We start from the raw sequence: 21,757 nt of genomic DNA on the forward strand, positions 1-21,757 counted from the left end.
TCAAGGTCTTCTCTGTAACTGAGAAGATTGTAAACATTATGCCCAGACGCTGAAGAAGAAGGCATTGCATGCCATCTTGTGGATATAACAAGAACATCAACATTTATTCTGAAAAGATTTATCTATGAGAAAAAAAAAAGGGAAGAACACAAATCTTTATCTCCTTAAATACCTATTATAACCCGATGCATAATTCATTACTATCTGGAAGAAACATATTCTGGAAAATACAATTTGCTTTGTTTTGTTTCTTGCTGTTCAGCTGAAATAAACAATTCTAATGGCCATGGGGTCACATTGACAACTGTTAATGGTCTGTCATTAGTTAAGCAACTATGTAACAACTTCGGGATTTGGACTTAATATCCAAGATACTTCCATTATGAAGTATCGCTGAAAACGCTTTTTGTAACATTATTCTCCATATACTGGGAGGCAGCAGAATAGAATATATGCAGTAGTAGCATACTTAGGACATCTTTCTCTTCCACGTTTCCTTCTTACGTATATACTACCACCACTCTGTTGCTCAGCTACAGCTACGTGCATAATGATTCTGTAAGTCAGTCAAAGCTACTCAAACTGAAGTAATGAATTTAAATGTTAGCATGAAAATTATCTGAGAAGAGAAAAAAGAAAAAAGAAGAGGGTAAGTCAGAGGCAGAATCACTTTTTAAAATAATTTTGGCCTTCTTATATAAAATAGTTTGTGTCCACAGCTTCCATGAACTGGTAGCATTCAGTGTCTTATAGTATGACGTATAAGTCAATTTCTCAGGACAGCTCCCAGTTTAAAAGTTATTTACCTGAAATGCAATTGGATATAAGCACAAGTCATACATGTTTACACTGCTTTTCCCCATTAAAAAAATAGCTAACAGAATTAGAGGTCAGTCCTGAAATATTTTCATAGCTTATATCACACTGGTAAAATTAGCAACTGTGTTCTGAAAGGGCGAAAGATTGGAGATTCACTTCCAAGGACTTCGGTGGTATTTCTAGATATAGATATGTGTTTATACACAAATATCCTTATGTGCAGCATAGCAGTGCTGAATGAGACCCTAGAACTCAAATGGCATATACACCACTGATACAAACAGCCTGTCTGCTGGCAGGCTGCCTGCTCTGTACTTTAGATGGGTCACGGACATTCTTCATACTTAATACTACTATTTTGAACTCCTGCAAGCCTAATTTATTGGAGCTGGATCAGGGCCATAGAAAAGAGCATTACTCACATAAAGACATTAAAGAGATTTATCAACACAGCTACAACATGAAGAGCAACTGGAAACAGGAAGTGAAGGAAGGGAAATGCTGAGTTACCCTTCACTTTCCTTTAAGTATATAGAGTGAATACAGGATTAGCATTTCTGTCTTGAAGTTTTTTCCCAAAGGAAATCCCTGCACCACCAGGGGTAATGACAGAAAAGAAGTGAGCACGACATCAAATCAGAAGGGAATAAAAATGCTTTTTTTTTAAAGTAAGCAACTACAGTTCTTGCTATCATGTAACAAAAAGATCCATTCTCAGAGTTTTCCCAAATGTCTGCTGTGCTCTGAAGCATTTGTTGTTTTCTGAAAGAAAGGGTAAAACCAGAGTTGCCAAGGAAGAAACGACCATTATTTCTACGCATGGGCGCAGAGTGTAAGATGTAGCTTTTTAGGTGAGAGGGCAAGATGTGGCAACTGTCGGTCACCCTGAGTAGCTGTTGCTGAACAGACACAGCTGTCGCTGTTTAGTTTTCTGCATGAAAACTTCTGGACTGGCCAGATCCAGTCACTCCCCGAGGACGGAGCCTAACGACGCCTGTGTCTAACGGACATCCCCCTGAGCTCGACAGCCGACAACGGCTCGCCCTGAGCACTGCTGCCTGCCCGCCTCCGGAGACACCCCTTGGTTGGGCTCCCAAAACGAAAGACCCGCTTCACACCGCCCAGACTTTCCTTCCCCCGTGCCCCCGCGGGCGGCCTGCCCCGGGCAGCACGGCGCTCGGCCTCCGGGCGCCGGTCCTGCGCGACACGCCCACCCCGCCCCGCCTACCACAGCCCGCGGGCGGGCGGCGACCCTCCGGGGGGCCCAAGACCACGCTGCCGCCTGTGACACGGGGGCAGGAGCGTTTATCAACGAGCCCGTTTCACACCCCGCGCGGGGTGCGGAGACCCCCAGCCGGGCCTAGTGGGGACGCCGCCGCCGCCGCCACCGCCACCACACGCCGCACCAGCGGCCTCTGGCAGCCGGGCCCAGGCGCTGCGCTGCGCTGCCCGCGAAGCGACGCGACGCGACGCGACGCGACGCGAGTGGAGAGAAGAGGGGAGGGAGCGGCGCCCCGTCCCTCCGAGCAGGCCTCCAGCCGCCAGCGCGACTGAACCACCGCGCCCGGGCCGCAGCTACGGGGCAGACTGAGCATGCGCAGACCCCCGCTGCCCATGGGGAGGGGTGGAAGTGGCGGTGTGGGCAAGTCCATTCTTGAGGGGAGGCAGGTGCCTCTTAGAGAGTTGTATGTATTGACAACTGGAACTCTCCACCTGATTGCTCCCCTCTTTTTGGTAGCGCCTAGAGCAAGGCTGTGGAGAGCGCTGCGCGCGGGTGCAGGCGGTTTCGTGAGCGTCGGGGTGGGAGCTGCAGGCGGCTGTCGCCGGCGTCTCGTGCCCGCCTCAACGGCCGCCGACGCCCGCCGGCCGCCATGAGGCACCTGCCCTACTTCTGCCGCGGGGAGGTGGTGAAGGGCTTCGGCAGAGGCTCCAAGGAGCTGGGCATCCCCACCGGTGAGCGTGGTGCGCAGGGGTTGGGGGCGGCGCGGCGCCTCTTAGCCCGGCGGGGTGCAGTGACGCCTCCCGTGGAGGCCACCGTCGAGGTGCTCGCCGCGGCCCGGCCGTGGCCGCCCCTCGCGGGGCTCTCCGTCTGCGCCGCGCCTTGTCCCGGCACCGCAGGGTTGCTGAGGTGCACCCGCCGGTGAGGCCGGTGTCGGGCCCGGGGGGTCTGTCGGCAGCCGGTACCGCTCCGGCCGCCTGAGCGGAGACGCGCCGTGCTCCCGGGAGGCACGGCCGCCGCCGCGCTGTGCCGTCTGGCGCCCCTGACGGGGAGTGGAGGTGCGGGAGCCCGGTTGCTGGTGCTTGAGCTTGCCTGAACTCGGGAGACGCCCAGCCGGCCCGCACAATCGCGCTGTTGGCGTGACCTGCCCTCTGCGTAAATAGGCTTGGCTTGTTCCGTGTTACCGTTTTTCTGACTTTTTTTTTTAATTCTATATTGCTTAGAGTCTTGTACCCTCTTATGTGTTATTTCCCCCCCTTCTGTTAAGCTGTTTCTTTCAGTTTTCTTTTTGTTCGTTTAATCATCTAATGATCGTCATGACGTACAGGATGTAGATAAGTGATCACATGCACGGTGTTGTGGTGTGGCAGCTTGGAGAATATCCGTTCACATAAACCTCAGATTAGAACAAGAAAGGGAGCTGGCATTGGGAATAGCTGTAAGGAAGGAAGTTCAAGGAGAATAATGCAGAGGTAAAAAAACAGAGCAGGTGGGCTTGGTCTACAAAGAAATATATTTTCCTATTGCTCATCTCTATTTCGATTGTCTAAATACAGATAGGTGTGTAATTCAAGTGAATTTTGGCCTGTCTTAAACAGACACTGAAGTCAACAGTCATGTTGCACCACTCCTAGCAAACAAGGAAACTTTGTAAGATGAATCTTGAGGTGCTGGATTTCTGAGAACAGCTGTTAATAATTTTGCCTTTTTCTCTTGATTGTGTATAAATGGTGTATTGGTATCAGGGAATAATGGAGGGAAGTTGTTACTGTTTGTGAGCTTTGATAAAAATTCAGTAACCATAAATTCTTTCAAATCAGCTTGATGTCTTGCATGAAGAGATCTACTCACGTGGGAAGTAGAAGTAGGATAGTAATTTTGAAAGAAAGTTAGGTTCAGCCAGAAGGGAATTTATTTTACTGTAGATATGTAGTTTTCAAAGAAAATCCCAGAAATCCACAGACACCTCTGAAAGGCAACTTGCACAAAATTGACAGGTTAGTAAATCATAATTTCATTTATTTCTACATATTTTATTTCATAGGTACTTATTTTACTAACAAGTAAATAGTTCTGAGATGCTATTTTATAGTGCAGAAGAAACTTGATTTTTTTCCTCATCTTTCACCATATTAAAGCTGTACCATTTATCCTAACAGTGAAATGCATTCCGACTGGATAGATTACATGTTTGTTAATTATTACCGCAGAAGAGAATGTGTATAACTATAAAATATTGTATGCATAAGAGATATGATAACTCTGGTATTACCACAGGGACTGAATTTTATGAAGCCGTTTTGTATTTTATACTTTGCCAAATGGCATGTTGCATCATTCTCATCATCATCAGTGTTATGTTTGTACATAGTATGTAGGCCGAGTTTGGCATTTAAGTGTTTGAAGATTCTGTTATGTCCTTGACTTACACAAAGTCACTCACACTTTACACTTTCTAAAATTTTTGCAGCTAACTTTTCTGAGCAAGTAGTTGAAAGCTTTCCATCTGATATCTCCACTGGTATATACTATGGATGGGCCTGTGTTGGAAATGGAGATGTGCATAAAATGGTTTTGAGCATAGGATGGAATCCTTTCTATAGGAATATTAAGAAATCAGTGGTAAGAATTTTGCTTTGTGTGGGATTTTTATTATAATAAATGAGCCAGATGTTGAATTTTAATAAGATAAGCAGAATTTGATTGGTAAATGAGGTCAGGAAATTCTGTTTGCTCTTGGAAATGTATTTGGTATCCATAACATATGTTTGTATTCTGAAAAGAAAATACTCTCAGTAACCAGAGAGTATGCAGCTGTAGGTGAATAAAGTTTATTTTCTTCTTTCTGTTCCGTCATTACTTAAATACTTCCATTATAAAAATTTAACAGTGTTTCTGAAATGGTGATTGCTTATGGCGCTGATAGCTAATTAAACATAAGCTTGATAGATGCATTGAATTTACTGGTTATGAAAGCCCTAGCATGAGCTGGAACATACTAATCTATTGTTGTCTGCAATCTATCTACGTTTCAAATAAGAGATGGTGGGGTGTCTTAATTTATAATGATTTTCTATTAATTCTTCTGTTAAATCATGGAATCCATACATGTGGTGCTGTGGCTTGATATACAGAATAAATACACAAAGGTACATAATAATAGGATGTAGGAGTTCGGTTAAAATCCTGACCTGTGACAGCTGTGTTTTTCGTGCTGTCAGGTGTGGGTGCCTTCCTGAGTCTTGCAGAGCTCTGTTTTAATTGTTGAAAACACTTTTATTTGCGTATGAATCTCTGCTTCTAAGGTTCTAAGTGTTTGAAGATTCCGAGATCTGCTTGTCTTATGCAAATATACACTTTTAAAAATTTTTGCAGGTAACTTTTCTGAGCAAGTAGTCAAAAGCTTTCCATCTGATATATCTGCTGGTATATGCTATGGATGAGCCTATGTTGGAGACAGAGATGTGCATACAATCTTACGCATTTTGAGCGTAAGATGGAACGCTGTCTCAGCCTTCGCTCCTGCTTTAATTTTATTGTTGAGCTCCCATGTCAGCTGGTATAAAAGCTCTCCTTAAGCCAAATCAATCAAAATCTTCAGAGTTATTTGGACGCATCAACTTAATAATGAAACATTAAGCTTTGTTTGTGACTTGCTGCCTTGGAAATCTTACCTCTGAGAAGCAGTGAAGCATTTCTGCTGAGTAATGGCTTTCTTTTCTTTTTTTTTTTGGCTATCAGAATACTCTTAAGTGAGTAATTTTTCTTAAATTCCATGCAAAGTACAAGTCTCCTTCCTAACATAAGCAAAAGCCCTAGCCTTTTAATCTTTTGCATTATACATGCTAAACTGAATGTCTCTTTTATTGGCATGTGTTGGGGAGAATTTGAATGGGGGATATTAGCTGTACATTTACAGTGAGGGAAATAAACTCAAAGTTCATCATACATGCAAACTTATTTCTCTTCCTTTAGGAAACGCACATTATCCACACGTTCAAAGAAGACTTCTATGGAGAAATTCTTAGTATAGTCATAATTGGATATATTCGACCGGAAAAAAACTTTGATTCCTTAGGTCAGTATTGCAGGTCTCCCTCAAACTAGTCTTTTATTTGTCTTATTCTTGCAAGTATGGTGTCTTCACTGTCTCTCTTTTCATAATGAGATGTTTTATCTGTTAACTTTTGAAATTTCAGTAAAATGTTTTCATAAGCTAAATGTACAAACTGGTTTAATTAAAAAAACATTGGAAGATGTGGGAGTATGTTTTTGTATCACACTAAAAAATTGTGTTGTGTCACTTGTCTGAGGAGTAATTTTAAAATCGTGGGCTTGTCATAAGAACGTCAGCCTAGTCTGATAATTTCTTTTTAAAATGCAGATCTGTTAGAATTGAAACAGTTAATGAAACTTGGTTGATCTTTTGCTAAAATCTCTTTTGGAACAAGGAGAGGTTAGTGCTTATAATGGTGAAAAATGCACTCTGACATGTTTTTTTTTAAAAAAAAAAAGGCATTTTAAACCCGAAGAATTTTGCCTTTCAAACCTTGTGGCAATAGTTATATTCTACTTCTGTGGTGTTCTGTTCACTTGCTATTGTGCGTTCAGAATTCAAACCAACTTTTAAATATCCCTATTCTTATCTTTTTCAGAGGCGCTCATTTCAGCAATTCAGGAAGACATTGAAGAAGCAAAAAGACAGCTGGATTTGCCAGAACATCTTAAACTCAAAGAAGATAACTTCTTTCATCTGCCAGAAGGCAAAATAGCGAACAACCACTGAGCAAACTCATGCTGCTTTTCTTTTCTTTTTTTTTTTTTCCCCCCCTCCCCTGTCATGGAGCTTTTTAGGTAACTGAGGTTGGAACCAACCATACAAGATGGTTTGCATTTCCTTGTGTTAATTCATCATTAACCCAGTCATGCAAAAGGAGTAGAAAGCTGTTTTAGGTTCTTACAGATTGTAATTGTATCTTAAAGTTACCAGTTGTTCAGAGATCTGAGCACATGCGGAACATGACCAAAGTTAATTGTGACCTCTTCTGACTCTTAAGTAGTTTACTTAAGTGAAGAATGTCTGTTTTTAACATACAGAATGTTATTCCAACATCTTTTCCCAGTTTTATGTTATTCTTACATCTGGATTTTAGCTAGTAACTTGGAAAATTTTGCGATTGATTGAGTCAGAAATTTCCTCTGGTGCGGGAAGCCAATGATTAGATAACGATAACAAGACTAATTCTCTGTAGTTCTTATTTTTTATATGCTATACAGCTGTTGTGGTTGAAGCTGTCATTTTTATTGAAATTATTTATTTTAACTTTATTTGAAATGGAGGAAATCACTGTTGCTCATTGAGTTACTGGAATCTGCGATATACTTCCTCATAGTTGACTGTACATATGACAACACGTGACCTGTGTAGTTTACTTGTGAGGAAGTGTTTCAATGAAATTCAGGAAATGAATGACAGTGTGAAAGTTGATAAACTTTAAAGGTTCAGGCACAAAAGATGCAGAAACAGTATAATGAGACTTCTGCTCATTGGGCCTTCAGGGAAAAGAGGTAATGAAAGGCAACTTTGCATTTTATCTGCTGCTGGCATTTGTCATAGGAAAATGGGGAGAACCTTCGGTAATGCACTACACGGCAATGGAATTGCTGACTTGAAGATTGATGATAGTGTAAGGCATAGGAAAATCTCATCAACTCTCTGCACCAGGTGCAGGTAAGAGCTAAGGTTTTGGCTGACCAAATAGATCAGTACACAGATGAAAGCCTTTGGGGATTCATGGAATAATGTATCAACACTATAGTGGGTATTAGTTATTTATTACAAGTAATTGCAGCTATTCCTACTCTGAAATGAAAGGATAGGTAAATGGAGGGGGTACGGTCAAAATTGACAGTAATATGGAAAATACTTCTTGTATTGCAATGTAAGTATGTAATGTGTGATTCCAAATCTACTTTTTTTTTTCCTCTGATAATTTTTTCTATCCCCTACTTGGTGAGTGGAACTAGGTAAGCTGCAGTGACTTTGTCATGTTCATAATCTTTTGACGTCGGCTTGTGATGTGGCTGGAACATTTTCTAAAATTGAAAATGGTTCTGTGGATATGTCTCAACTGTAGTTCTGTGTTTGAACTACCATGTACAACTTGGAACGCACAATTTTATGAATTTACTCCTCGTCCTACCCTATTTGAATCCTGCTTTTCACTCTAGAGTTTAAGGGAATTTTAACAAGGTGGTTGTTTGGGTCTTTGTGGCAGATGCTGTCATGATGTTAGTTCCACTTCATATTGTTTTAACTTTCGGTGAATATCATGTGATATTATTAGGGGAGAGGTCTTGAGCAAATTGAGGACTCATGTTTGCTCTGTAGGACTTCAGAAGAAACTTGATTTCATTTAAATGAATTGTTCACCAGTGCTGTTGATAGCAGAGACAGATGGAATACAGAATTGGGGGAGAGGGATGGTCATCAGCAGTTAGATATACTTTCTTTTAAAGGCGAACAAAATAGTTTAGTGGACTTCTACTATATAATGTGCTGGAAACTGTATTTCTAAAAAGTCTGTAAAATAATTGTCTTGCAAGAGTGACAGTTGGATTTTTTTGCATTTTAAAATGAAGGGATGAAGGGAGAATTTTTTTTTTTTGCAAAGATTTGAGGCGTTCTTGAGATGTAATAATGTCAAAATCTTGTATTTTACTTCTTTTTTTTAAAGAATAAACAAAAGACTAGTCAACTGAATATATTGTCAAGAATATATTTAAAGAATAGATTGTTGTTCATCACGGTACTGTAGCTAAACACATGTAGCTGCCTTTAAAATTTTTTTTTGCCAGTAATTTCATGTGTCTGTTGTGGAAACCATGGTGCCTTAAGCTGGTTGTCTGAATGATACTTCTCTGTATCTGCTAATAAAAGTTGCTATCAAATCCAATTCACTGTTTGGTTATAGAACCACTGTACTATTGCTAGAGAACAGTGGCAAAGGGAAAACTTGAAAAACTGTTAGTTTGCTCTCAAATCTTAGCTGAGGTGTGATGTATGGATACACTGAACTAATAAACTGCTCTTCCTATGTTTACCTTCAAATTAGAGAAAATGTTACTACATTCATTTGGCTGAGTGAACCTCTCCACATTATTTAAGAGAAAATGTTATGTGTCAACTGTTTAAGCTCAATACATATTTCCTAGTGCAGTATAAACTTTATGAAGGGTTATATTTTTGTATTATGTACAAATAACTATTTATTTCAATTGATGTTGCTGCACTGTACCATTAATAAAGGAGCTGTCGCAGATGTCGTCCTTCTTGTCACAGGTTTCCTTTCCTTTGCCATGCCTAGCAATGTTAGTTGTCTCAATCTTACGCAAAGCTTTGTGGGCTTGACTGCCTAAAAAGCTAAACTGACAGAAGAGAGTAGTGAGATGTCATTCAACCTTCCTAGTGTGTCTGAAAACTGGCCCCACTCTGGGGACTTCTGTGCTTTATTCAGAACTTACGGGAGGTACAGCCTGAAATGTGTGAATTGATTTGTCTGTGCACTTTCTTTCAAAACTTTTTTAAAAAAACTGCCTGTTTCTTTTAGAATTCGGATGGAAGAAGTTGCATTCTTCTCCTATGTTCTGCTTGAACTGTTAAACATTCATCTAGGTCAGGGCAAAGACTTTGCTGCTGCTGCTGAAGGAGAGTCAAACCTGTATCTTAAAACACATTATTGTGGCACTGGTCTCTTTTGGGAAAAAGTTCCTCTCATACTTTCAGTCTCGGCAACTGTTTATAAGTAGCCCTTTAAATAACCTCTACCTAGCATCGCTGAAGTTACATCAAGAAAGAATGTCATATCCTGTTGTATTAATCCCAAATAAAATAAAAATCAATCTTTGGAAACAATCTGCAAACAGAAATTACAATCTCTTTTTGCCCTAAATCTATGCCAAAGTATTGCTGTCATTTATAATAGTGTCCTGGTACAGTTGCATTTTAATAGTTCCTGAAGGTGGCTTCTTTCTAGTTATTTCCACAATTTTAAGTATTATTATGTCATAATTAGTGATATGCACTATCCTATATATCCACTGTCGAAAACAGTTTTTATATGTTACAGTATGATACAGTCTGAGCCTGGTGTAGTAGAGTGGCACCTGCTCGCTATCCTCTGATGCTGTGGAGAGAATAGGATGCTGTTTCCAAGAGGAATAATGCTGCTCGGTTCAGAATTAGTTACAGTATAACTTAGGTAAAAGAAACTGAATACATAAATGTGTCACAGAACAAAGCAGACAGTCTCTCAAAGTTAGCTCTGAAAAATACTTGACTATATTCAAAGCAACAGACATCACAGGGGGTTTTTTGTTTGTTTTTTTTCACCTTGAAGATATGTTTTGTGGCCTTTTGCTTTTTAAATTGTGTTGCTAGTTGTTGATCTACTCTTTTCACAGATTAGTAACTGTGTGAGGCTTTTTTGCATCTGGAATGAAAGGAAAAAAGGTTTTGGTTTTGACTGTTTTACAAGTTGTTTTTTTTTTTTTAATTTCACTTCATGGAGGGCCATTTCCTACTGTCTTTTTCTAAGCTGTTTTTAAAATTAACCTCCTTCAATTTTTTAAATTCATTAAGTTTGACAAATTCATTATTATACCACACTCTTAAATTTAAGAGGTGTTGTAATAAAGGAAAATATAAATGTTGTCCAGGGATTTACTAGGGCTCATTTGAAATGAGGAGCAGTCCAGAACTGTGCCTTAGTGAATCATGTGCTCACTGCAGATTCAGCTTAGTATTGTAAATTTCAGCATAGTGCTCCAAAACCTAATCCAGCTCTGTAATCCCAACAGATTACAAACAGGAAGAGCTGGGACATACGTGAATTTAGGGGACTCAGTGTAGAAAGGTATTCACATGGAGGTTTTGTACTAGCCAGCCACAGAATACTGTTACCCTGTACCTAAGAGGTCAAACTCTGAGTAGGAAGGGAAGCAAAATAAAAGTTTGGGAAGAAGTTGCACAAAATAGCTCTCCTCAATGCTATCACCTAACCATTTCCCTCCAACAGGGTGGCTCTGATATGTGTCAAGTGGAGCTTTTATGCATGCAGAAAACGAAGACCTTGGTTATGCTTGGCACAGACTTTATTCAACATGTTACTCAGCTCCAAAATGTCAAGGAGATTGTGCATTGTACTTCATGCACAGGAAGGCTGCCAGGAAGGTTGTGGGTCTCGGCATTCAATTCTGTATTTTGATCCAAGCAGCCATAGCAACAGGAAAATAGATGTCTGGTGAAAGAGCAATTACGAGACAGTAGGCTATTCATTTTACTGAAAATCAAAAAATAGAATAAAACCAAAGTGGGGTGCAGATTGAGCTTGGCACTTCAGCAGTTTCAAATAAATATGATTTTTAGAAGCTGGTGGATTGGCTGGCAGTATCTGTTAGCCCCATGCAGCAAATCACTACACTTTGTTGTTCTGCCTGTTATTGCAAAGTAGTTTAAAATGTTGACATTTCAAATGAAAGACAGGAAAGGAAATGTTTTGAGTAAAAGGAGAAGAGAGAACTGTAGACATACTGAGCCTCTTACCACTAGAGGAAATGGTGGGCTTTTTATTAAGAAGAAAGGCACTGAGTAGAAAAGTGGGTATGAGCATAACATGGCACAGGGACAGAAGGAAGAATAATAATAAAAATAGTAGTAATTATTATTACTGATAACTGCAAATCTAAATGAGCTAGCTGTGCCATGGCTATCTTGGTGACGGCTGCTAGGTCCATATGGCTAGGAGACAGTCTGTAACAATGTGAGTCACTTCCACATCTGACCCTACCTGCAGCTCACAATGTCCTAAAGGCTCTGTGTTTAAAAAAAATCTGTCTGTTCTCTGTCAGAACAACTGACAATGGTCCAGGGACAGCACAGCGGATCAAAACGTGGCTGTCTAACAGTAGGACACACAGCAACAACATGGTTAGTCATTTTTTTACCAGCCCTAGTTGTGAATATTAGTTGCAGATGGTATTGAAAGCCTCTAGTATTGCAATGCACATTGGCAAGTGGTAAAAGATTAATCAGGAGCAGATGTAGTAGGAGATAAGGAGTTTTCCCCCTTATCGCTATTCTGGCTACAGCATGTCTGCCCTGAACAGGGTCCCAGAGTGTTCAGAGGGTCCAGTCACAGGCCACAGGGTCCTTCGTATAATGCACATTACAGAAGAAAGCTGCACACTGTCAGGGTGAATGTGGGATGTGAAAGCCCAGGCTGAAGGCCAGAGCCTCTGTGAACACGAGCAAATGTGCGAAGGGTTAGCTGCTGCAGCCCGTACCGCACAGCCCAACAAGTAATTGAGGATCTGAAGGGAAAAATGAGGAATGGCAAATGACTTTAGGAGGGGTAAAGCTCTCTTTGTCTATTAGCTATACAAAAAATTCAATAGTTGTATTTGGTAGGCTTCATTCTCCTTTTGGTCTTCGTTTAAGGAAATAAAATGAGGCAGACATTTATTGTGAAAAGGCTCTTTATAGCCTTAACCAATTTTGTCCATAGGACCATTCTTCTCCCTAAGCTGATTACCCAGCTTTTTTATTTTCTCACCAACTCCACTTTCCCCTGGCACCCACAGCTAATTGTGGTGCTGGTGTGGGCTTTAAGGGCAAGCAAACCAGATGTTTGCCTCTGCCAGTGAGATCAGAGGCAGGAAAAGAATGGATCGGGACAGTTACAGCTTGAGGTCACTTCCAGTGAGCAACAGAGCATCCAGGAGCTAGCCTGGCACTGCCATGGGGTCACCCAATAGTGGAGTCACCTCCAAGCAGAAGTACCGGAGCAGAAGAGCCAGAAGATGCTAGCTGGAGAGGGAAGGTGTGGTAAGGGGGGAAGGACAGGCAGCAACTCAGGTCCCTCAGATTGGAAACAGTCATTGGATACAGGTGCAGCTTATTTGCCTGGCCATTGGTGAGGATGTCTGGTTGAAGAGCTGGTGGCAAATTGCCCTGAGAGGTGGAAATCAGGATCTCCAGAAAGGGCTGGCATTAGGGAAGGTGTCTAGCATGCAGAAGCCCAACCTCTCTCCTCCCCATTCTGCTATGCTACATTTTCCATTTCCTGTCCCTGAAGGAGGTGAAAGTCTTTTCAGCCAAACCCACCAGCCAGTCAGGTGGTGGGGAGGAAAACCAGTGGCTATAGAAGGCCAGTAACCTGACCGATTTCAAGGTCTCCTGCTTTACAGATAACACTGCAAATACAATACAAGATTGGTGAATCCTGGAAATAAGGGTGTTAGCAAAATGTTTGCTGCCTACCCTAGGGGGAAAAAAAAAAAGCGCCAGTGGTACTCAGTGCGGTCTGTCCCGTTAACTCGTTCAGCTGTTTGAACTCAAACCAAGTGTGTGCGGGGGACTGCGCCCTGTTCCTCCCTCCTCTGGGGGTGGCAGGGAAAGCCCCAGCCCTCCATGCTGCCTGCACCGGGCAGGGGGCAGGGGGCAGGGGGCAGGGTCTGGTGCCGGCCTCAGGGCTGGGGCTCTTTGCAATGAGGTTCACGCTGCTGGCAAGGCAGGTGTCAGATTCATTGAGCATTTAGGCTGAAAGGAGATTTCATGAAGAAAGTCTTGACTAGCCTCTGTTCTTTGCACTATCTGTGTATTAATTATGTATTTAGGTATAGATTAGTAGCACAGTTTAGGGAATGAAGAACAAAAGTTGCAAAGACTTTTAAAATGTCTTTGTTATTTTCCTGTAAGTTTCATCCTTCTTGGGGAGAATGAGCATTTTGTTCTGCTTTTCTTAGCCCTTTTCAGTGTAAGGATGTGGATATCTCGCAAAGCTTCCTGCAGTGGCAAGGTCCTATGAGTTTAGATCCTTTCTGACATACTGTCTATACTGGCTTTTTTCCCTGCTGAAGATCCATTTTCTACAGGTCGGGTTACAACGTGCTGCTCAAGCAGCCTAGTCTGTCTAAATGCCCCTGGGGGTAGAGGGCAGTCCAAGTCTCTCTCTCAAGCCTCTAGATGTGCCTAACCATACTAGCACACAAGCATTTTTAGCCTGCTTGTACAAGTAACCCTCAAAGTAACTTGCTGGTGATCTTTGCTCACTCTTGTGAGATGCAGAAATTCACTGTCACCAGATTTTGAGAGACTATTCCCTTGCTTCATATTTTTTCATGGCTCTATTATTGAACAAATCCTTACGGAGTATCCTTCTCGGTGTCGTCTGTAAGAATATAAGGAATACTCTGGAAAAGCTAGATGTTTTGTCTTAATTTTACTGAATTGAGCAGTATTCACGTTTTCCATTCTCCTACCCCCACTGCCCTGTAAGATTTTTCCCCTTTTAGAGACTAGTCATCATTCAACATGTTGAATAATTGATGGTATATTGCACAGCCATATAGTTTTAAGTAATATTTTTCTCTTCACCTCTAAAACCTTGGCTGAAGTAAAGACCCCTCTTTCTGATGTCTGCCTGCAGTTGGACATCCTCCGTTCTGTTGTCAGTTGCTTCTAAAAACTTCAGAAATTGTCAAGTCTGAATTCTGATTTTCCCATTGAAACTGTCTATGGACTACATATGCAGTATATACAAATTCTCATTTCTCTTCTTTGCATCCAGCTACCTTACCTTGGCTTATGTTTTGTTTCATTTCCGGGTTGTTTTAAGTGCTGTAATTTAACACTGGTTATGTGTGTGAAGAAATAAGCCAAAAATATTACTGAACTATGTGTTGAAAGGGACCTTGATCCTGATGAGAGAGTTGTTGTAATATAAAAAATAAATAGCAATAAGATCAGGTTAAACGGAGAAGAGGTTAACTACTACTGAAGAATGCAGTTTCAAAAACATCTAAAGCCTTGCAAGTAAAAATAAAGATCTTTTTAAAAGTGAAGTACTTCCCCCGCTCCATTTAATCTTTGCTCCTTTAGCAACATTTGTTGTTTTCTGTAATATTTGCCAGTCACTCCCAGAGGGGAATGTACACAAGCAATTGGGCTTCTGATATTTGACATGAGTGACAACCTTTAACTTTACAGTCAGATATAAATGCTTAAATGCCTATTGCCTACAGAAGGAGTGGAATTAAACTTTCCTTTATTTAAAAGAAAAAAAATTTTTTTTGCATGTCAAAAAGTTCCCAGAATGGACAGGTGTGATGCAAAAGATTTTCCTACAAAAACCTGGGCAGGGTTTTTCCAGTAATGTAGCCAGAGCTTTCCCAAGAACAGCCTTGTGAAGTTGCCAAGAACATTGGTCATGAAAAGACAAAATGTTTATCCTTGGGCTTTGAACCAATGCTAAATGAAAACAGCAAATGACTGGGTTTAGCCATAGAAAGATCTTTCACTTGTCGGTTAAAACTTTACTCGGATAGTATGACAAGTTATGTTGCATAATGCTGCAGGAGAACCAATGACAAAGTTGCCTGCCTTCATGGGAAGATTGCCAGCTTGGAGGCTTCATCCCTCTGTTCTGGTGTGTCATTGTTCCTTGTGTAAGAACAAGTCTCAAATAAGGACAAATAAGTTCATGGCTTGTTGTTGAACTATTTCCTTGTATTTCTTTCTGCTCCAATGGCTACCATGCTGTAGTTGAGGATCCTATAAGCCTCTGTTTAAAATTTTCAGGCTGTAGCTCTTCTAGCTGCAAATGAAACATGCAAGTATATGTCATGTGTGTATGATGTTGTGTGATTCTGAAGTAATTATGAAACCATGGATCAATGTGTAAACTAACCATATTGTAAAAATAGGGCACTGACTGTGGAAAAAACTGTATTATTACACAGTTCTGGATTTTTGAAGGCAAAAATGTATGACCTTGTCAGACCTACTGAGCTGTTTTTATCATTGTGTGTATATTCTTCCTTGGTTTGTTTTTTTTTTTTGTTTTTTTTTTTTTCCCCCAAACCAAAAAACCTTCTGTTTAAAACTCCTATTCAGGCCAGGCTCTGACTCAACATCACATTGATTCTTGCTTACTTATCAGAATGAGTGACAACTTCGACATACATCCAACTCAGTCTCCCCTATTCCTTTCTAGAAACTGAGAAACTGATCACACCATGCCATTTCTTGAGCTAAGGTTTACTGCAGCTCTGAAGCTACCGTAGTGCTCTGCCCATTCAGTCTATTCCAGCACTAAAAAAATTGAAAGTCCTTGGAAAACTTAGGTACAAAAATTGAAAACTGCTAGAGGATTTGTTATGGGGGAGACAGCAGCACCCTTCCAAAAGGTCACAGACATCTCATTACTGCAAGGCCTAGGTGGTTTGGCCTGATGGCATTATAACTGATTTTTTTTATACCTTCTTTTTTTGCAGATATCTCTCTGTAAAACACACAAAACACAGATAGCCTAATTTAATGCAATCCTGAACAGGAAAAATTAAGTTCCCAGTCCAAAATTCTGCCCAGACTTCCTGTGCTAATCTCATTTCAGACGTAACGTACCTTAAATCAGTACTGTTTCCTCAGCTATGAATTTCTCTGGACTTTGCTGGGGTATAGCATGGTCTGAGTGTAGGTATTTCCATTGTAAATTGTAGGATTGTTTGCGATTTTTTTTTTCTATGCAGGAAAATATCTTACAGGACCTGATTCCAATTTCATACCAGTGTGAATGTCAGCCGGTTACAATGCAATTCAGTGCAGCTGAACCGGAGTTATTGGTGTGAGAATAACACTATTGATAGACATTGGATTAAAAACAATAGGCTTATGGATTAGGTGTAAAATGACCTAAATGTAAACTTCTGGGAAAGCTCCTTTCCAGCTCTGCTCTCTTCTCTTGAGAGCCTATGAAAATCAGCCTTCTAAATTAACACACCTGAGTTAGAGGCCTATGTTTCGGTGCTATGAATATCCCCCAAATTAGCTGATTGCTAGCCTCAGTGTCCATATTCACGCCTGTGCCAAATTCCATAGCTGTGCAAAGCTACATGACTCCTGTCATGTAATTCATCAGTGTTGTGACTCCGGCAGTTATGATTTTGAATGGAAGACAATGAAGGAAAGACTATTCCACTGATTTACATACAATTTTCTGTGTTTATGGGAATCATCTGGTTAAACATAGACTATCTGTGTAACCAATGGTCTTGTTGACATAACATGTGTTTTCTCACTTTCTTGCCCTGGTTTTGTTTGCAATAATCATCGATTGCCTCTTCACTCGACTCTGCAAGCTAGTGCCAAAGTCTGTACAGCCACTTCTCCAGCAGCTGAATCAAGGTCTTGCTGCACAGTGCTAGGAGGGTCCTGTCTTGTGCTTGGGCACTCCATTAACCAGAAACCAGTGCCTTTATGGATAATTTTTTTTTGTCTTCTCCCTATACCTTCTAGGCTGTTGCTGCAAGACTCCACTCCTGATAGACATATATTTACTTCAAAGACTTAACACAGCCAGCTCTTATTTTCGCTGGATGAAATTTTGGTGCCCAAATGCCCACTTGGGCTTAGAAAAAAAAATTTTTGTTAAAAGAATAGTTGTCTGAAGACTGAGGTAGGGATGTAAACGCCCTAGGATCATGAATGCAGTAATATTATTATGGCACTGAAGTGCACAGTCCATCTCTTTATTTACTGAATATTCATTAAAATATTGTTACAAACCGATAACTGTGCTCTTCAAAAATCTCAGAGCAGAGGCACAAGTAAGTGGTACAAATACTGTCTCCGTGTAAAGCATTGTGTGGGGACAGTAAATCAGTTTATCAAGCGGTGTTATAAAACACTAGATTGGGTGTTATGATTAGTTTGTAATGAGAAAATTTGTTCTAAACAAGTCTAGATATTTGAGAGAATTGGTGGTTCCTATGTTTTTAAATAACACAAGAGGCTGGACAGCGAGTCCTGTATAATACATAAAGCCTGCAGCCATACTGTGATTCTGTAATTCCATACATAACTGGGGAATATCATCAGCAATGCATCTCAGCTGTGCTGTAGTTCAAGCAATACCAGTTAGTTACTTGGGTTCTTCTCAGATTTAATCTTCATGTAGTAGTCACTTGCAGGGGGAGGGAAATATATATGTTAAAAAAAAAAGGGGGGGAACGGAAAGTATTATAGGAGTTAGCTATGTTAACAGACGTAATTCCTCATAATTGGAAGATTTTAATATATAATCCTTTTTGTATCCTTGGTTAAAAATATTTCTTCGATTCCACATCGAAGCCTGTGGTACAGTAACATCATCAGCACTCCTGATGTATCCAAAGTGGGCACCCTCGTCCACGAGTAAAGAAGTACTTCTGGGTAATACAATTTCTGTTAACCTCTCTGTCTCGGATGCTGCAACAAATGCAGTGAACAGGACCTCCTCAGAGATCTCAGCTCTGCTAAAGACTGAGTAGTTTTGGAAGACATCGATGAACCATATTTCTGTGCATTTTGCTCTAATGTAATTTCATATCTGAATTCATACTCAATAGTAAGTTGGGGGGAAAACCAGAGCATTCGTTTGTACGTGTTGGGGGAAAAAGCGCTATATAAAATGTCACGCACATGAACTCTTTCTGCTCTACAAAAGCTGAAAGAGGAACCTCCACCCTCAGTGATGTTTCTTTCTGCAAACACTCTGGAGTCAGTTGTAGTTGCATGTGTACAAATACAAACGGATTTATCCTGGCATATTACAGACAAAACTGGTATGTAAAATGTTTGCATGGCAAAATTGATATACACTGAGACAGAGGTTACTCAAAACTCATTGCATTAAACCTCCTTTTCATTCATCCATCTATCTCTGACCTTCTCTGGGTGACCTCTAGATTACAATGACACTTAATTCTAATTTCTTGAAATGAGAAGATCCCATGACTTGTTTACTTCTAGACCTGCAACGTGACTTTACACTGGACAGAAAACTTTTCAAAGTTAGAACGCCTAAAAACCAGCAGGAGCTGTAAACAGAAATAAGGCTCAACCCTGTCTGTTTTTATTTTTTTAAATCTTTGATAAAACTCTTATTAAATCCAGATTAAGTGAGCTGCACCCAAGAGTTAGCTTTTACTACATTTGATGCTGGATATTTCTCTCACTGATTAACATTGGGCTTTGTTCTGGTATGATTTTCCGGTTGGGCTGCACTTGTTGGATTTTATAGAGTAGTAACATTTTTAGGGAAGCATGACATTATCCCAGTGTCTGTGTAACTGTGATGTTTGAAAGGAATGAATCATAGTTAATAACCAAGTCAACCGTGCAGTAAGAATGATACATTGGTTGCCTCAGAGAACTCTAAGAAAGTGAAAGTCCCCACCACAAATTGGGTTCTCCTTAATCCCCTAAAAAATCCTTAAATAATGTCCCTAAATAGTTATTCTTGTCCTCTTGCTATCCCTTCACATAATTCTGGTATTACCGTAGATACTTAAAATTGTTTTTATTTATCAACATTTTCACAGTTTGAAGTGGCGAAATAGAAAACTGTGATTCTATTGATAGTACACCAGGGTCTTCACATAAAAATCTTTTGAAAGATTTGAATGGCTTCTGAAAATCAAATAAGGAAGGAAAAGTCAGCTGTTGGAGGAGGAAGTTATTTTAGGAAAATTCAAGTAAAGTGAATGTGACAAATCCTATTAATATACATATGTATTAAGTGACTGGATAAGAACTGGAATCCAGGTCTCCCAAGTCACACCCAGGATCCTGCCCATCGATAACTCTGCCAAGACAATGCAGCAAGCATTGAACTGGTAAATATGAAATGTATTTCTTGCAAGGCTCTGTTTATCTGCCATCCTCACACAGAGGAGTGTGAGGAAATTGTCTCATCTTACTAATATAGCCCAAAACCCCATGAAATTTTCGTTCTTTTAATCTTTTTTCTTTCAGTTTCTCCTTCTCTGCTGATGCAAAATAGACTTGTCTCCCTTTTTCAATGGTGCTGCAAGCTACCATTTGTGTTACTTGACAGGAAAGTACATAAACATAACTTTGACATAAACTCCGTGAGAAATAAAAATTTCAGCATAACATGTTTTAGAGACTGTGACCGATAATGTCAGAAAGCTGTAATCTTGGGTTTTCTGATATGTTTTGTTATTGTACGAACTTCTAAACTGTGACTTTACTAATCTGGTTTTACAGAAACACAGAAGGCCACTCTGACGTTCCTAAGGTTTTCCAAAATCTTAATGGGCTGCAAATTTAAAGGGAAGCAGGTGCTACTGTTCCAGAGAGTTAAAATAGACTAATGTTTCCTTTCCATTACATCATACATGCTCTTTAAAGGGTCACTTGGAAAAAATAAATATATTTGTAGTAAGAAGTGTGCAGGCACTTGAAAAATTTAAATGCAACATAAATACAGAAAAATGAAAATTGCTTTACAAAACGTAAAAGAATCTAGCTATCAATGTCTGGGAATCAAACAACATGTAGCTGTTACCAACTGAAAGATGAAAGTCCACTTTGACAGAAGGTAGAAGCTAACTGTTAAAACATCCATGGAACACCTGTATTATGAAGGAAGAACCCCTACAGATACTGAATACAGAGCACGTATTTTTTGTGGCATAAAGCCAACATTCTGTACTTTACAAATTTTATGAGATTTTTTTACCTTTTCTGCTAGGATCAAAAGGTTATTCATTCACTCATAAAGGAGCTTGAAATGTGTACTGCTGCTTTCTGGGTTTTACCCATCGGTTTAGAGGATGAATGTTGGTCCCCCCACTAACAAGAAACATCCACTCTTGTTTAGACTATGTGCACAACATGTTGTAATAGAATTGAGCCTGGGATAAGTGAATGACTGGGTGTATGAAGAGACACAATAAATATAAGAAAATAGTTTCTGAGTATTACAGGAGTGAACCAGAAGGATTAATACAATTCACCAGCTGCACTTCTAAAATAATCTTGACTGCCATACTGTAGGTCAAAAAACTGTAGGAGCCAGCTTTCCATATGACTGCAGCTTTTATTTTCCTGCAAATGAAAGGTCTTCTAAAAATCCATTGTTAGCCAAAATGACACACATTGGTACAAGAAAATACAGCTGAAACAGCAGTGGCACATAGGAAATGAGGGTCACCCACACCTAAATAGCTATCTGATGTTCTCTGTTGTGTCCCCATAGACACTCATGTCCTTAAGCCTCTTCAGGTATTGTGTATATACGTATACACACACACACACATATACGTGCATGTATATAAAAGCGGAGAGACAGCCTATCTGGCCACCTACTGCATTAAACAAAACACAATTCAGATAATGAAGAGTGGAACTAAAGAACTAAAACTCTCGTTCTAGTTAATTCCATCGATTTCCACAGCAGATATATGAGACTGTTCTGTGATTTGGGTTTTTAGAATAGAAAAATCATCTAAGCAGCATAAAATCAGCTCTTCTGTTTTGTCATAATTTTGAAATGAGAGGGTTTAGTTTTGTTCAAAACTGTAGAAACTCAGTTGAGTTTGGCCTATGTGCATCTTGGAATAGGAAGGAGGCAGGGTCACTGGGCACTCTAGCGCACACGCTACAATTCGTAGCGTGCTTTGCCTTTCTCCAAATCATAGTGAAAATAATACCAATTCCTTTGAGAAAGGCCCTTTTACCTTCAACAGGTGATTCACACATAGCCTTCATTCCAGCCAAAAAGAGGAAGAAAAAGTTTTCCACTCTATGAAGAACATCTCCACATCTGGTGGCAGAAATATTAATGGGATAAAGTAGACTTGAAAGTGGATCAA

At 40.3% G+C, this 21,757-nt stretch overlaps 1 protein-coding gene across 2 annotated transcripts; it reads left to right on the top strand.

The window, feature by feature from the left end:
- Positions 1-2,054: 2,054 nt before the first annotated feature.
- Positions 2,055-9,953, top strand: RFK (riboflavin kinase). Of its 2 annotated transcripts, XM_075138273.1 has the most exons (4): positions 2,055-2,772; positions 4,509-4,660; positions 6,014-6,116; positions 6,694-9,953. In XM_075138273.1, exons 1-4 carry the CDS (start codon positions 2,691-2,693, stop codon positions 6,822-6,824), a joined length of 468 nt encoding a protein of 155 aa, XP_074994374.1. In that variant the 5' UTR covers positions 2,055-2,690; the 3' UTR covers positions 6,825-9,953. The 2 variants fall into 2 exon arrangements, 1 of the variants encoding a protein (XP_074994374.1); XR_012671072.1 differs by lacking the exon at positions 4,509-4,660 and having other exon boundaries at positions 2,063-2,772.
- Positions 9,954-21,757: the final 11,804 nt, after the last annotated feature.

Source organism: Calonectris borealis, chromosome Z, assembly GCF_964195595.1.
Source record: "Calonectris borealis chromosome Z, bCalBor7.hap1.2, whole genome shotgun sequence".
NCBI lineage: Eukaryota > Metazoa > Chordata > Aves > Procellariiformes > Procellariidae > Calonectris > Calonectris borealis.

Bases quoted from the DNA above. Each gene is read 5' to 3' on its own strand.
- RFK (XM_075138273.1), top strand. From the start codon at position 2,691: ATGAGGCACCTGCCCTACTTCTGCCGCGGGGAGGTGGTGAAGGGCTTC. The intron at 2,773-4,508 runs GTGAGCGTGGTG...AAATTTTTGCAG, and splicing joins GGAGCTGGGCATCCCCACCG to CTAACTTTTCTGAGCAAGTA. The intron at 4,661-6,013 runs GTAAGAATTTTG...CTCTTCCTTTAG, and splicing joins GGAATATTAAGAAATCAGTG to GAAACGCACATTATCCACAC.